A 16,795-nucleotide genomic window follows, 5' to 3' on the forward strand; every position below is an offset into this window, starting at 1 on the left:
GCATCTTTCTTGAACACCAGCCCTGCAGTGCCACATGGGGAAGCCCCAACCCCAAAGGTACCTAATTTGCATTACAAAAACTTTAAAAACTTGTCTTTACATCACCATACACTAGGCCTCCTTGCTCAAGGCAGATAGCATACAACAATGTGGTGCTCTGTGCAGTTCACAGAAGAGTGCCATGTAGACAAGCCCTGACACTCTCTCCGTTTGGTTCTGTTAGAGCAGGGTGCCCAACCTATGGTCCACCAGAACATAAGACCTGGAGCCTGCTTCAACACAATATGCTAATGGCTTATTCATTAGCATTTTGTCATCATATTTACATCATTATCAAGTACGTTAATATACTCTACTGTACAGAGAAATAACCTGTCTAAATACACACAAAACAAGCTGAACTTTAAATCAATGCAGGTGACTTTAAATCTTATTAAATACTTAGAATCTGTCTGGCCCAGACCAGGTTGTGTGGCCTTCCTGTGTGACCAGCTTGAGACCACAATGCTAGAGCCAGATTCTCGACTCACAGGCCAGGCACCGCTTGGCGCAGGGCCCAGGTGCAGAAACATGCCTGAAGCAAAGGTGGCGGATTGCAGGAAACCTCAACCTCATTTGTCTCAGGCTGTGAAACCGGCAGTGCTCAATCTGAGCTTCAACGTGAGTCCAGCTGCTTTATTAATAGGGGCATTCTGTAGAAGTGCAGTATTTTTCCAATGTATTTCTAGTAAGGAATGATAAGGGTACATAACATTTCTAGGACGCAGACAAGAATGAGCCAGTTTGAGGCCTTATTTCATTTCAGACCAAACCAGAGGATTTAGTTTATACTACCAGAACCTGCTAGTCCCATGAAAGCCTGGTTGGTATGTCTACCTTCACTCCAGCAAGGCACATTATAATCTCATAAAAACATAAAATGGCAAGACAGGGAAAATAAAACAGAAAGCATTAAATTTAACTACATCTTTATTGAATTGTGCATATTCTATTGTATAATGAGCTATAGTGGGTACTTTATAATGCAGTATTTCTTTTGTCCTCTCCCATGCTTAAAAAAGTATATTTATACATATATTTATATATATTTATAACATGGCAAAGCTCCCCCCAACCTGAAATTGTCAGAGTTTCAAAGAGCCTTGTTTTTTGTTTTGAAAGGGGGGTGGGGGAGCAGTCCCATTCAAAGATAAAATGTGCAATTTGTTTTAAAGCAGTAAACATATTAATGTATTTACAGCACATTCAGCACAAGCTTGCTGCACAGACAAATCATTGTAATATTTTCTTACATGTGCATCTCCACTATTATAAAGGACACCATCAGTGGCTGCTAACAGTTAGTGAAAGCCGTGAAACAAGTGGTGATGTTCCAGTTAATGCTTGTTCCATGGCAGTTCAACAGACAGAGTTAGTTACAACTTATGACGAAGCAGACAGGAAAACCAACCCCATTTTGTTTTCTGTTTAAATACAAACTCTATCCCACTGCAGCATACGAACTACTCACCACTGCAGCAGAAGACTGAGGAAGCAAATTGCTTAGAGTGTTTTACTACATTACATTATTTTTCCTGAATGGTGAGATGGGGACTTAATGTGTCTAGATCAGTGGTTTTTAACTTGTGGTCCACAGACTGTAAGGGGTCTGTGAAATGTGACTATGAAAATAAAGTTTCAGATCCCAGAGAACGCATTCTGTTCTGATCTATCAAAAGTACGTGAATAGCTCCCCCTGCAGGTCAGCCCACAGAAGCCCACAGTTTAGCGCCCTTTCTCCCGCTGTGTCAAATGCTGTGCCTTGCACCTGCAACACGGATTGAATGCTTTTCGGTCAGTTTCCAGTCTGACTTCTATGGTAGGGGTGTGTGGACCAGAGGTTGAATTTCCAAAGGGGTTCGCACCTTTGGTCCGCAAATGAAAAAAGGTTGAAAACCACTGTTCTAGATAATTATTACACTACAAATGTGCAACAGCATCTACTCCACAGGGGCACAAGCCTGCCACCTCTTGCAAAACACCTGCCTTATCTCTTCATGCTGTACATTGGCACCTGTTGATTTCTTTAATTTAGCTGCACCCCAACTCCTACATGCTCACTCTCAAGAACGAAGAAAGCAGGTAATGGCGACATCTTTGGTAGACAGCGGTGTAATCGCAAAGAAGTGTAGCTAGGGCAGTGGTGGGTAAGAGACTCTCACAGTAGAGGAAAAGGTCAATTCTCCTGCCTTCTGAAAGTATACTCAGGACTTCAAATACCTGGCAGAAGCACTGTTGCATCCACCTGCGATGGAGCTGAAATTGTAGTCCCAAAAAGGGGTTTTATATTTTATACTAGTAGTTCCTTATCTCAGGAACACTATTTACAAGTCATTCACTAGATATTACAGTACTGCACCCCAAACCAAGGGGGGAATTTGGGTTTGGGTAATTGACAGTCTTTCCGCCCAGTCTCTGCTGCATCTCCTCTCAAGCGCCATACACAGGCCTGGTGGATGCTGTGGGTGTTTAGCACCTATTCCCTCCACCCCCAACCCCAGAATTAGGCCCTGTGTGAATCCAGACGGACCATTACTGGTTCCATTCTCTGCGGTGTTTTTTATTTAAATATACAAGGAATAAATGTATTTACAGTACTTATTTCTCTCTTCAAAGCTTAACGAAGTTTGTAATTCATGAGATGGAACATAATCAGCAGAACCCTTTGCTCTCAGCACTTGGTACCATGTAACTTGTTATTGGAATGCTTTGCTGTTTATTTGCCCCCCAAATGAAAAGACTTGAAAGGGAAATGGCAAGTCACTTTACAACAAAAATGTACATGTTATAAATAAAAGCTTTACAGACAGGAACCTTCAGGGCTGAAACATTTCAAAGGAAACATTTCCCCCAAAGTGTTTGCCACCCATCTGCTCTACAGCATCCTCCTAATTTGAGAACATCAGGAACTGAAAATGAATAAAGAGAAGTATGAGAGACTATTTTCACTGTCCAGGCTGAGGGAAATCGCACCCTCCCCCGCAACATAAAATAAAAAGCGACGTAAAATATTTAAAATCACTTCAATGTTCATATGCTAGAGTATTAGTAACAGTAGAGGAACATTGCTTAAATTACTAACATGTACCCTTCAAAGAAGAAAAAAACAGACAGATTATTTGGGTCTTTATCTCAGGTTATGGCTGGCTGTTGAATTAGTGTTTATAGTATCAAAACTCTGAATAGTTGAGATTTCAGCAAATTCAGTTTTATGGAAAAGAAAAACCTGCATGCTGAACATTTGTGAAGTTGCAAAGAAGATTTACAGAGGGAGTTGCAACAACCCCAATGTAAATTTATAAACAAGTGTTCTTGGATTTAATTTTCAGGAGAACTAAAAGATCAACTAGAACATATCATGGTCAATTTCACGCAGAACTCCAGCTCAAATGGGAGTTTTGCTCCATCAAGGACCAACACACTTCAGCTCTATAAAACCAGTCCTGCAAGCTGATGTGCGTACTCAACTACCATGGAACATACCACTGTGATCAGCTAGTCTGACCTCCTGTATATCACAGGCCCTAAGACTTCCCTGAACTAATGCCTGTTTGAACAAGAGCCTACAAATATAAAACATTCTGTTCCGAGTCATCCCACTGCAAATCCAGAGCAACGGCATTGATTTCGGTGGAGTTACTCTGGGTGGAGTGGTTGTATCACGCAATAATCATTTAGATTCCTGTATGTTAGGGCTGCATAAAAAACAATCTAACAGGACAGCGTCAGCTTCAGCTGCATGAAAAACAATTTCCCCTTGTCACTCGCTAATGGAATAGGGCTCTTTGCAGTTTTCTGTAACAAGTGGGGAAAATCATTTTTCCTTCTAGTGCTGAACCTGCACTTTCACTTCTCTTCTCATGGAAGAAAATAGTTTCAATCCAGACTGAGGCTGACTGTTCTTGGATTTAATTTCACCTATGGGCACTGAGGTAAAAAGATGAAAATAGCTTCTTATTGTGCAACGCGAGAACATTCAAGCACTAGACACTAAAGCAATTTCAAAACTACACTGGGCCGAGAATTGTTTACATTCCTTTTTCTCTGTTCTGAAACCTAGGTGACAGTCTACTTTTAGCGGGTTTTCTTCTGCGCTGCACTACAAATAGTGATCATTCTCTCTGGGCACATTATGGAGGTGCTCTCTACCTTTGCAGACCTGCACATATTCAGCGCAGTCAGTTGACAGAGCTCAAATGTTCCTCTGTGGCAAAACAACAGTGTTTTACAAGCAAAGCATTACCAAGGAGACAGCACTTGTGTTTGGATGATCAGTGCTCTCCAATTTCATGGTGAAGGGCAATGTTCTCCTACTCGCTAGAGGACATCAGCAAAACACATCAGCTATTCCTCCAATCTACATGTAAACTCATCCTGGAAAGTGTGCAATTCCACACTAAGCTATTTTAAAACACCTGCATTTCAGTAACTGTTACAATCTTTATTCAGAGGTGACCAACAATATGTTAAAAGTACTTTTTGCAGTTAATTGACAGACTATGAAATTAAGCCTGGTCGATCTTTCTAAAGTAACTGAGTCCTAGCAAAATATACCACAGGACTAACTATGGCTCCTGTTGCAATTAAAACAGAGACAGAAATTTAGCTGGGTGGCCCTTGGTGCTACCAAGGAGAAGCAGCACCAGGATAACTTTCTCCCAGGTGAGCAATGGGATGGGCCAAGTCTGTGTTTTGGAGTCATCGTAATTTACCCTGAAGTAGCTCCCTGGTTTTTGGTCCTCCACTGGCTCTGTTTCAATACACGCTTGGCTTTTTACTTTCTTCTGACTGAAGATGTTTGGATTGAATGAATTCTGCCCCCTTCTCCTAGGCTGTGGCACTTAGTAACTAGTGGTTGCTACTTGCTCTGACAACATTAGAAGGGATAATCAAACTTGGCTCCAATTCCTCTTATTTCTTGTTTTACAGAGCTATTCACTAGTCCTCTCTTCTCTTTCCCCCACTTACTTTCTGACCTCATCAATTCTCACTGTACTTATTCTGATGCCTCAGACTTGCCATTTAGCCCTAGAGTTCCACCTTGTCCCAAACATAAGAGAAATCTAGCGGGCTGTCACTGTGTTATATGTTCATGTCACTCCACCTCCTTCACGCCGTGATTTCTTCCTGCCTATTTTGTGTTTCTCAGTACTGACATACAGTAGGCGCATCAGTCAGCTAACCTAAAGCATCACTGTCTGGCTTTGCTGTATTGAAAACACCTCTGTCCTGTCTTGGCTGGCTTAGGTTTAGCAAAATTATCTGAAAAACACACCCCACCTTTTATTCTCACAACAATTCCAGTCTCTCAGGCAGCTGCAACTCCAAAAGCACCTTGCAGACCCATCAGTGTTTTCTGATCAAAATTTTTTTAAATAAAAAGAGCTTCAGATTCTAAATCATTAACAACATACACAGGCTGACTAGAACATTCACATTTTCTTACAGGATGTCGTTTTCTCTTGTGCTTCCATACTAGGCTCTATGGTAGGGCTTATGTTTCTCCTTTAAGACTTCTGAAAATACTGTTTTACATATTCAAACACTAATTAGTTTCCACAACATCCTGGTGAGGCAGATAGGAGTTATCCCCATTTTCCAGATGGGAAAATAGGTATAGAGAACATCACAACAGGTTACGGAATGCAGCTCTGGGATCAGCTGCTCTTGCAAGAGAAAAAACATTCTGAGTGGAGGTCCTAGCAAGTGGTAAATATTTGTTTAAAAGTAATTTAAACGACACCTGTATTTTGTTGTTAATGTGGGATCAAACCATCTGTTCCATTTGTCTAAAGTATGGCTTTTCAGCTCCAAGGTGCTATGCTGACTCAATCCAAAAGGAATTATGGTCAATATTCTTTGCAGAAACTAACTTCTCGCTATGAGAGAGGGGGGAAGCAAAGGGGTTAAAAGAGAGGGAAGAAACGGGGCAATTTCCAAATCAACATGCAGGGAGAAAATTACTTGCAAACAAGGCTTATATATTTGAACACTAGAACAGAACAGCAAATAAGCTGGAAAAGCAAGTTACCATCAGGATTCTCAAGGTTTGCAATGGCAACCAGGTTTTTTAATTTTTGCCACCCTGTGGTCTAGTTTCAGTATGCTGCGATGAGAGCATTGCAGCCACTTTTTACTACTTAGCTTGTACCAACATTGGACTGGGGATAAACACTAGCAAAGACTACAGCATCTTGAAGTTGAGTTTTGCCAAGAACACAAATGCTGAAAAACAAGGGGTGGGAAACCCAGAACTCAAGGAGAAGCTTCAAAAACCCCACCCCCCAGGGACACTATTTTAAAAGAGAACTGCATCTTTTGGTTTATATAACTCATGCAGGTACAGAAATAAAATACATGGGAACTGTGGAAATTCGTTGCATTAACATTTCTTCAAAGACACAAAAGGTTGTCGGATTGCCCAAAGCTAACAAATAACAAAAAGATTAATTCCTGTTCCCTGGATGACACTCACTCTTTTTGCTGCAAATATGGAGTTCTGTTTTCTGACTTCCAGCAAACTGTTCAGTGGCCTGCATTAGTGAGCACAGATTCATGGTCCCATGGGAAACAAATATTAGACAAATGAACTTGATCATAGGAAAAGAACAATTCTCATCTGCCTTTAAAGAAATTGCATTCAAGACATTCCTCTGCCATGATTACGAACAAGTGCAGATCCCAGAGGCACCTACATCAAATGAACAAAAGGAAGAATGATCAGGCTGACACACGCCAGTGGAGTTATTAAGGGGGAGGGGAGGATGAAGATAAAAGAATTAACTGATTTAGCTCCCAGAGAACATGGGTACACACTGGCAGTGATCAGTAGGTAAACTTATCCATAAAAACTATGAGGCTAGAATTCCTACCTGTGCACCTTTAACTCCACTGGAAGGTGAGAGATCGAGGGCCAGCATACAGTACAAGCAGCAGAAGGAACAACGTAGAAAATTACAGCACCCATTAATTGTCGCATAGTTCAACGATCTTGTTACTAAGACACTAATCCGCTAACTGAGCATGCTTAAAATCAACAATGCCAATGCTTTTAAGGACACTTTATAAGCACAAAAATAGAAATAAAACTTTTGTGAACAGTTTGAAAGATACAAAAAAGTGCCTTTCCACAGCAGTGCTTTAAAAATGCACACAATGGTATAGTCTTATTGCTCAAATAAACTACTCTAAAATATTACAACGATTTCCAGGAGCCGCTGGAGGTGCTGAAGTGGGTTCAGAATCATACGAAACAGGTCAGCAGCACACATTTTCTCTTTTCACAATGCACTTATATAACACCGTACAAGTACAGATGTTTTGTGACCACTTCTTTCCGAGTCAAACACTCATTTCCTCACGTGATTATGACACTTGCAAAAGGGGGGAATGCTGCAACGATGCTTCTCACATCGACGAGCCCAAATGGCAAATATTCTCTCTCACCAAATATTAGTTTCTACTGTATCGACACACGTGATCTATTGCAGCGTTGCTTGTGATTTCTGGGCTGCTTTCTTGGTTTCGAAAAAAATGAGAGCATTTATTTTTGAAGGGGAAAAAAAGGTAAAAATCTGACCACCCCAATCTTGATCGTGTCCCTTTAGTGATCAGGGAAATTCACAAACGAGCACGTTAACGTACAGTGCTGATATTGGCATTATTTGACAACGTACACTGTGCTGCATGTGCACGAGACGCGAGGTCGCTCATACTAACTATACCACCATATCACGATGCCCGGGTAAGACTGCACAGTCAAAAACTAGCAGATTACAAGAAAAAGGATTCTGTTATTTTGACCTTATGGTTGTAATCAGCAGCAAATAAATAACAAATCAAATAAAGTATTCTATTTCCACCTAATAAGGCCCCTGATGCTCTAACTGGATTCCTAACAGATTTTATCAGCTCCCAAATTATATATTTTTTTCAGTCATCTTCCATGACTGCCAGAAGTGCAATTTGTTAATTAATAGGCTTATGCATTCGTTGCCGTCTCAAAAGGTCAAAGAAAACGGGTTACCAGCTATTTGTGGGCTGAAATTACCACTCCCATCCCTCCCTCCCCAAATGAAAGCTTCTAGCTCACAGCTGGTGCATTACAAACAATACTTCCTTAAAGGGTTCTCAGCCATTTTTTGTAAAGATAATTCATCTCTTCAGGCACAGATAAGGTGAGCATCTATATATGGTGTGTGCATGGGGCAGAGAGTACTACTGAATACAGAAACATACCTGTATTTTCAATAAGATGTACACATGTATTGATGATGTATCACATGACACATCATTAAGCCTTTGGTGCTGGGCAGCAGAGCCTCCCAATGTGTCAAAGTAAGGAACTGTGGCCCAGCAATGAGTGTAGGAGCTCCAGACAGCTCTCACAATGAGTTAACATATCATTTCTCCTTATCAGTACAAATAAGCTACCAGGCTTCTTACCACGTTAGAATGCGTATTGGATTGGAATAATATAAATGTATCCCACTTACTGTACGGACAAAGAACTTGGAGCTGAGAGTGGTTTTCAACTATTTGGAGGGGAGGATCTTTATAGTATAAATATATTTCACTCCAGCCCATATTTTTTTATATATAAAGTTTTTTTGTTGTTGCTCAAAATGTATTTATTTTCAGTAGTATTAGGACCAGAATGTTTTGGTAATGTTGTGTCTGTATTTTCACTCAATTGACAAGGTACAGATACTGACAGAATGCTTCAGTGCTGTACCATTTACCCGTCACAAACTGCCAAAAGATGCTTTTCTGATTTAAAGTGCCCCCTACATCTTCATCTTCATGTAAAGGTTTGACTGGTTAGAGTCCAATTCCTAGTAATATATACGTCAGTGGACTGAAACAATAAATACAGATCTACAAAAACATTCTGGTTATCTTCTATAACTGCAACGTAATATATCACAATCTATTATATAACTACATTTATAATACATGCACAAACATCTCTCACATGGACAGACACTACAAAAAATTATTTTTTTCTTAAATGCAGAAAAAAGTAAGAAAGGTTTTTGGTCCAATCCATATGAAGGATAAAAGACATTGCAAGGGAGAGGACAATGCCCTTCCACCCCCTTGAAATAATCAAACCCAAACCCTCAAACTTTTTGGACTAGGTCTGAAAGGGAATGCATACAGTTACCCTTAGTGACAGTGGCAGACCACGTCTTGATCATGTTATCGCACAAGTCACATGTTCTCTCTCTACACAAAGTACAGATCTGCTGATTGTAGAATTGACTGAAAGTCACGCAAAATATAGTTCACCTAATGATTACCAGTCCCTAGAAAGCTTGGTGTTCTGATCCCTTTTGGGAGGAGCAGGTGGTGGCCCCCTCCGCAACGTTGCATAGCCTGATATATGACTGCCTCCATAGCTGCCAGTCTTTTGCTGGTCCGCAAGCAGTTCCGGTGGGGGTGGAGGCAATGCCATGTCATCCATCGTGGCAGTCGGCTCTATTCTGGATACACGGGAAGAAGAGAGGGAGCCATGCCGAGTGATGGACTTACGCTGCAGAGTCCTGTTTAGGTCTGCCAGGAAGCCAGGCTGAACACTAAGGCTGGACTTGGGCGAGGTGGGCACTTGTGGACTGACTGGCCCCTGTGATTCCATGATTTCGGCCTGTGTAAGCCGGGTGCTGTCATTCCGCTTGGGACGTGTGGGTGGAGGGGCTTTTTTCACTGATGATTTGGACCAGGGCTGAGGCTGGGGATTAACAACAGCAACTTTTGGAGAGGTGCTACCTGAAAACAGAGCTGGGATCTCTACTGGTGGTAAAGGCAGATCTATTTCTGGTGGAGGTGGCGGAAAGTCCGAATCGGATGGAGGAGAAGGAAATTCTACCATGGGATCCCTCCCAGGCACTCCTACTGCAGGTGCCGTTGCTGAAATACCTCCTTGCTGAAGAACTATAGGCAGGTTCACGCCAGAAAGATTTAGCTTTCCTGGCTTTGGAGGAGCTACAGGAGGAGGTGGAGACTCCTTGGAAGGAGATCCCGAAGGCTCTGGTGGATGTGCAAATTTGCTGACAAGGCTGTCCACCGAAGGTCTCTTAGATTCATGGTACTCAGCAGAGCTGCTGGATTTGATGCTGGAGTTTCGTTGAGGGGTTGGAGGTGGTTTCTTCCCTCCAGGACTTGAGGTCTTGCTGGCCTTTTTGACTGGAGATCCCGCCTTGTCCGGGGCAGGAGAAACTGCAGAGGGAGCTGGGGAAGGTGGCGGAGGAAACACTAGGCAGCTCTCAGGTGGAGGAGGAGGAAAATCAGGAGACGGAGCAGAGGTGGGCTGCCACTTGGGCTTTGCTTTCACTGCTGGGGGAGACTGTGGTGCCCCACTGACTGGGACAGGCTTCAAAGGCTGAGGCTCTGTGGCTGGAGGGGTCGGGGGAGGGGGAAACTGACTGGCGATCTGCTTCACCACAGACAGCACAGGAGACTGCGGGGACGGGGGAGGTTTAACAGAGAAACTCTGCTGTTTTGGTAAGGTGGGTGGGGGAGTAGGCCCCGGAGGAACAGGTGTTGGTGGAGGAACTTGGGAAGCTGTGAAATTTGGCTGTTTTTTTATTGCAGGAGGAGGGGGAACGGGCCCCGGTGGCGGGATGTGGGTCACCATGGGCGATGCCGCCTTTGCGCTCACCTGCGTGGGGACAGGCAGGAGGGGTTTAGGAGGGGCTGGGGGGGGAGGCACTGCAGGCACGGGGGGAGGGAGAGGGGGTGGTGATGATGCAGCAGTGGGAGTAACGTTCTGTGGAACCTGATGGATTTTGAGAGGGGGGGTTGGGGGCGTGAATGGTGGCACCGACGGGCTGCAGGGGTTTGGTTTCAGCTGTGCCATAGCTGATCCAGGGGTAGGTGGAGGAGGGGGCGGGGGAGGAGGGGGAGCCACCAACATGGGCATCTTTCCCAGTGTTGGGGGTGGTGGCGGCATTTGCTGGGTGATGGGGGGAGGTTTAAAGAGAGGCCCAGCATGCTGGGAGGCATTCTGCAGCCTCGTGATCGTGCTGTACTTGACAAACAGGGGGGCCGCTGAGCCGGTTGAAGGCGTAGACTGGCTGGGAAGAGGCGGCGGAGGCGGTGGGGGAGGGGGTGGTGGGGGTGGGGGCGGTGGCGGTGGGGGTGGTGGAAGGGGAGGCGATGGCTGAGAAGCTGTGTATGGGGTAGCCACTTTAATTTGTGGGGACATGGCAGGTGCAAGTGAAGTGAAGGGTCGGCTCACAGACTCCATTTTGGCCTAAAAGACGGCGAGTTTAAAAAAAAAAAAAAAAAAAAAAGAGAGAGATTAAGAGAGGGTACAAAGGCAAGTTCTAAATGTTTGTCACTGAAAAAGAAAGATGCAGACTACAGCATGCAGGAAACATAAGCACAATGATGCAGCAGAAGGAAATTCTGAACACGGACAAGATGGAGGAACTGGAGTGTGCTCATGGAGGGGATGGGGTGGAGATGGAGTCTCACAGGGACGGAGTGCTAGGGTTACTCAACTATATGCCTGAACAATCGGAGGAGATGGACTGTAGCTGAAATTTTCTGATCAGACAGCAGTGCAAGGGGCGGCAGGTGCAACACTCTTGCCGTTGTGGTTGGGTGTTTAGCGCATACAGAAGTGAGGCCATGCCCCCGCGGAGATTCCTGGGGGCAGATCTCTGTGCCCATGCAGAGTCCCAGTAACGTTCATGGGATTCCAGATGGGTGTAAGGGACGTACCCAGGGAGATTCCCCTTGCAGAACTGAGCCCTTAGAGAGGAAGCCATGCAGAGTAAGAGACACTGCAGATGTCCATTCAGGTCTGTAAGACTGAATTTGGACCAGGCTCACACGAGGCTTTCAAGAGCACCTGTCTTTAACTACACCAGGGAATGCTATCGTTTTATGTTAGCTGTGGTGATGGCATTATGCTGCTAATGTTTTGATACATGGAAGCCTAAAAATATTCTGAGAAGAGTGCAGTACACTGCAGGAACAAACTCCACACGCTGGTACATCATGGAGACATTTTCATCCAACATGCACTGAAGTTCAACAATGCAGAGAGAAAAGGGGAATTTTATGGAAAAATCCTCAAACATTCTGTATAAAATAATAAAGAAATTGATACACAAAAATTGTATTGGTAAAGAACAGCTAGACATGCAACTGAACATAACACAGAGAGAGAGAGAGAGCTGGGATGAAAAGAAATGGGTTGAGAGAGGAGGGAATACTGCATTCTACAATCCAGCCAATTCATTTGGGTTTATTCAGTAGCATTAGGGTTAAAGCTTTTTAAATTGTAAATCTAAATTTTTGTTAAAGATTAAAGAATATAATTATATTTACTCCTAAGGTTTGTCAACACCACATCCTCCTTATAACATGGTCCCCCTTTGAGCCAAGCGGTGAGTTTCATGATGATTGTAATAGAAAGCCTTCTTTGTAACTGATGCCAAAACCAGCCTACTAGAATGGACATCCACAGTTACTAAACATTTTATTAGGACACATTTTGTCAGTGCCACTATATATGACTAGCTAACTTATATGAAAAGGTTTGCATATCAATTTGTTATAAGGGCCAATACATGGATAGTACTATATCTACTCTTCATTTGACTGAGAGCAAACTGAAATATTAACTTATAATGAAATAGATCAGACTGAAATAGAATAACTTATAATGAACACAGCGTGTGCCTCTATTTGTCAAAGTAAGCTAGTAAGGCAAGGAATTGGACAAAACCCTGGAGCAATTCAGCAAGTTCAAAAGAAAGATTAAGATCTCTGAAAAGGGTTAGTTGCCAAGATTCGAGTAATATCAGTCACTCAGGTTAATGTGCTTTCAAAATAGCCCCTGACCTTAATTCTGCCCTGTATAAGGCATGCCGGGCACGCAGACCTTAGCTGTGCTGGGCTTCACGTTTGACACCTGAGACAGTGAGGCAACAGGAGAAACACAAGGAGCATCAAACACAAAGAGGGCGACAGAAGCATAACAAGCACGCATCAGTGCATGGCAGGGTTTGCAAAGACTGGGAATTAAAGACTACATGCGAGGTTGTTCTGTGACCCAGTTTGTCTTGTCATTTAAAAACCACATTCTGAACTCTCCTTTTGGCTTTTCTTTTGTATTGCCATCCTGGCTATATTTAAAATTGGAAAGCTGCTGGTAAACTAAGTAAATAAAAAGACCAACCTAAACAACACTGTGTTTGGTGTCCTGTACTGAACTGGTTAATAAAATATTATTTGGCGGATATACAAGTCTAATTATTCAGAAATACAGAATCATTCATTTGCTCCAACTGTATTCTCGAACAGCAATCTTTTTTTTATCAGCAATTAGATTACCATATGGTTTTTGAACATGCTTTTAAAATTTTAGATACAATTAAGCATGAAGAATTTTGCCTGGCATCTAGGAGGGCGATTTTTACACAAACCAATAAACACAAGTAATATTGAGGAAAGGACAAAGAACAATGTCTCTGAACTTTTAAAAATATGCACAATTATTTGTAACACATTACGAAAGTGTGTTCAGCGAAATTTGGTTTCTAAAGGCCTAGAAGATAATTCATTCCGTGTTTAAGATTTTTTTTCTTTTCTCTGAGGCAGTTAAAACTAGCTTATATTTGCAGTTGTTAATTCACAATGGTGAGGTGTATCTTTAGGAATATTTAGAAACTATACCAATGCTATTTATAAGGAGAGAGCAGCTCATAGTTTGTATATGCAATAGCTACACTATTGTTAAAGCATTTTTTGGTGTGCAGAATTACTCTATATGCATGGATCTGGGCTCCCAGAGCACACTGACAAAACACACAAGAACAGCTCCCCTTGCTCCATACAGTGTGTTAATGCCTTTATTAATGTTTTCTTTTCTGGGGCCCCTCCAAGACCTTTTTTGACCTGAAGGATTCTCACTATTCCCTGTCCCTTTACTATTCACAATCTCAAACTTGCATTATGATTCTCCTTCTGCTCAATGGCCAGACTCCCTCTGAGGCGCCTCAGTGTTTTGTCGACTAAAAGATAACCAAGCAATGAAAGGCCTCCTCCCAGCAGAGGACTGGTGACCTAGGAACGAGAGACCAAGCACAAGTCCCATAATGATCCGACTCTGGGCTACAACTCGACTGTCAAGCCAAGCCTCCATTTTCTGAAACTTTTAATCTTGTTTGGTTTCCTTTAAAACCAGCAAACATATTGTGTGGACACTAAGATAAACACTCAGAAGGCAGTGCTGGAGTCTAGCCGGTCAATGATCTGCCTGTACCAGGAATGTCTCACTGTGATTGTAACTGCCTCCTCACAGCACCAACATTTCAGTGGCAATATATTCTTCCTCTCCCCCGCCCCCCAAATGTAACTTAATTCTTCTTCTTATCTCCTTAATTCTCGGAGCTCTGGTATTACTGAGGTCAGAGACCCAGACAGGACCAAAATTAGGTACTATAGGCTGTAGTGATTGCTGCAGTTAAGGTTATAACTCAATTCCTCAGCTGTAACCCCTTACATTTAACTTTTTCAAAAATGCACTTTTGAGATAAAACGTCACATACTTTGCATAAGTGCAAAGGTGAACTCTGGACATTTTTAGAGCAATCCATTCACCTGTGTTGGGCAAGTGTGGGAGAAATACAACTTTTCTTGTTTGAAAAAAAGTTGTTCCACTTTTTGTTGCAGACAAGTAACTCAAATTGCTGAATTATAAAACTTTAGTCTTTGTACATGGATAGCCCTTAATAAGGAACTGTCTGAAAAAAATGTGTTTTAAAATTGCTTTAATCAGATCTAGTACAAATTCTCTTAGGTTTTGAGTTGAGCAATTGCCAGTGGCACGATGGAGTTGTAAAAATACAGCATCACAAGTCCACTGTGCTCCAAGGAAATTAAATGCAAAAAACTTTAGTGCTGTAGGAAGTTTTTTCAGGTTTAAAAAAAAATAATCAGGAAATGAAAAGTTACAGTTCTCATAGCAACGTTATCTCGCCCACATTGCATATGCTGTACCAATTCAAGTTTTCAAGGGCAAATGCACTTTTGCACATGCCCAACACCTGATCAGATTATGCAGATCAGGATGACAAATATGGACTGGTACAGGCACACAAATGATCAGCTCTTGTGAACTTTTAAAAGTTTGGTCAACAGTAGGCAGAATTTGTTACTACTAGACTAAGTACTGAATGATTAGATTTATACAAAAAATCACCCTCCCCCCATCAAAGACTCTAGATGCTCCGACAAATTATGAAAACGTAAAAGGTATGTGCAGGGTAGATGAGTTAACATTGCTTAGAGAACTATAACTTGTATGTTGCTTAACTTCTGCATATTTGAATTTGCATCAACTTATTTTCTTCATTTAGTTATATATTCCACAACCCACATCACCACTGGAGGACAAAGTGAGATCTGTATGCTTTTTATTTAAGACGTTTCCATTTTGAAAACGTTGCCTTTTGTAAAATGAATTCAGTGTCTGTAACAGATGCAAGCACTGAAGGAAGTAGCCCTAAGCATCTCTCACATTGTCCTGCCAATGTACCTCAACTCTGACCTGACACTGTTAATTCAGATTCTGTGCCCGTTCAGCACCTGGTATCTATGCCAAGACTGCCAACAAAGTCATTCATAGTTGCAATTTTTGTGGTGTGTTCTGTTGTTCACGAGGAATTGCATTAATGGCTTATTTCACAATGGAGGTGTAAAACTTTTGGTTATTACTAACCCACAGCAGACCTGAGCCAGGCAGCCAAGAGTTGAAATCCTTTATACCCATACCAACACCATGAGGCATCCGCTCTCCTCTCACTACCCAGTTACTACTTCTGTTTCGTATTTTGTCTACAGCATATTAAAACGTACTACTTCAACTATCATGGAACCCAAATAAAAGCACCTAGGGGGAATACCGATGGAGCAGATTTCAAAACAGGCTCATGCGTCTGTCTGCTTCTAGCTCCACCTCTCAGCTGTTCACAGCCTCACAATGACAGGACATGACTAGTTTCTTAAGTAAAGAGATCTTCCTGAAAGCATTTCATTCAACTTTTTGGCAGTTAATGTTTTTGCTTGGTCTTTTTTAACATTACTCAGTAGAATTTTTAAGCCACGTCTGTCTTACACCTAATAATTGGAAAATGACTAAAAAACCCGTCAAGCTTCTATGGGCACGTATAAAACCTCACAGGAGGCTCAAGAGGTGACTCATTACCCTGGAGAAAGCTATATCTGAAAAAAATTATAATGCAGTATGTTGAAAAGGTGGAGTAAAAAGGGAAGAGAATCCCAGTAAAGATACAGATGAGAAGAGATGTCACTGTGTTTCGTACATTTTGTGGGGGTGTTGGTTCTCATGCTAAAGTCTTCTTGTTACCTTGCTGGACTCTTCCAGCTGAGTGCCTCGTTTCCAGGCCTCAGAGAAGATAGAGCTGACAATACTTTGGGAACGGACATGGCCAGTTGGCTGGGTGTCAGAAACTCCACTGTCAGATTGATTAGAGTGATTTGATTGAGACTCTGTTTAAAAAATATGAAACACAGGAAAAAGTTCATTTTTATCAAAGTCAGTCAATGAGTTTGTAATGTGACACTTTCATGAGTGACACTTTCTAGGCACAGAGGTGACAGGTTAATTTCATGCTTGCTAAAATACATTATCTCACCAAAGGACATTATTTCCACTAAAACACTTAGCTCATAGTCAGACATACTGGAAAATTGCTGGTCTGAAACACCCCCTCACACA

General features: G+C 42.3%; 1 protein-coding gene across 7 annotated transcripts in view; it reads right to left on the reverse strand.

Annotated features, from left to right (window-relative positions):
* Positions 1 to 951: 951 nt before the first annotated feature.
* RAPH1 (Ras association (RalGDS/AF-6) and pleckstrin homology domains 1) overlaps positions 952 to 16,795 on the reverse strand; it is a 158,990-nt gene continuing 143,146 nt past the window's right edge. For all 7 annotated transcript variants that reach the window (XM_073306498.1, XM_073306496.1, XM_073306495.1 and 4 more), the window contains 2 exons: positions 16,424 to 16,566; positions 952 to 11,293 (listed from right to left, as the gene is read on the reverse strand). In XM_073306498.1, the coding sequence (XP_073162599.1) occupies positions 9,338 to 11,293; positions 16,424 to 16,566 (2,099 nt within the window). In that variant the 3' untranslated portion in view covers positions 952 to 9,337. The remainder of the gene's footprint in view (positions 11,294 to 16,423; positions 16,567 to 16,795) is intronic.

The sequence above is a fragment of the Lepidochelys kempii genome, chromosome 11 (genome assembly GCF_965140265.1).
Source record: "Lepidochelys kempii isolate rLepKem1 chromosome 11, rLepKem1.hap2, whole genome shotgun sequence".
Lineage (NCBI taxonomy): Eukaryota > Metazoa > Chordata > Testudines > Cheloniidae > Lepidochelys > Lepidochelys kempii.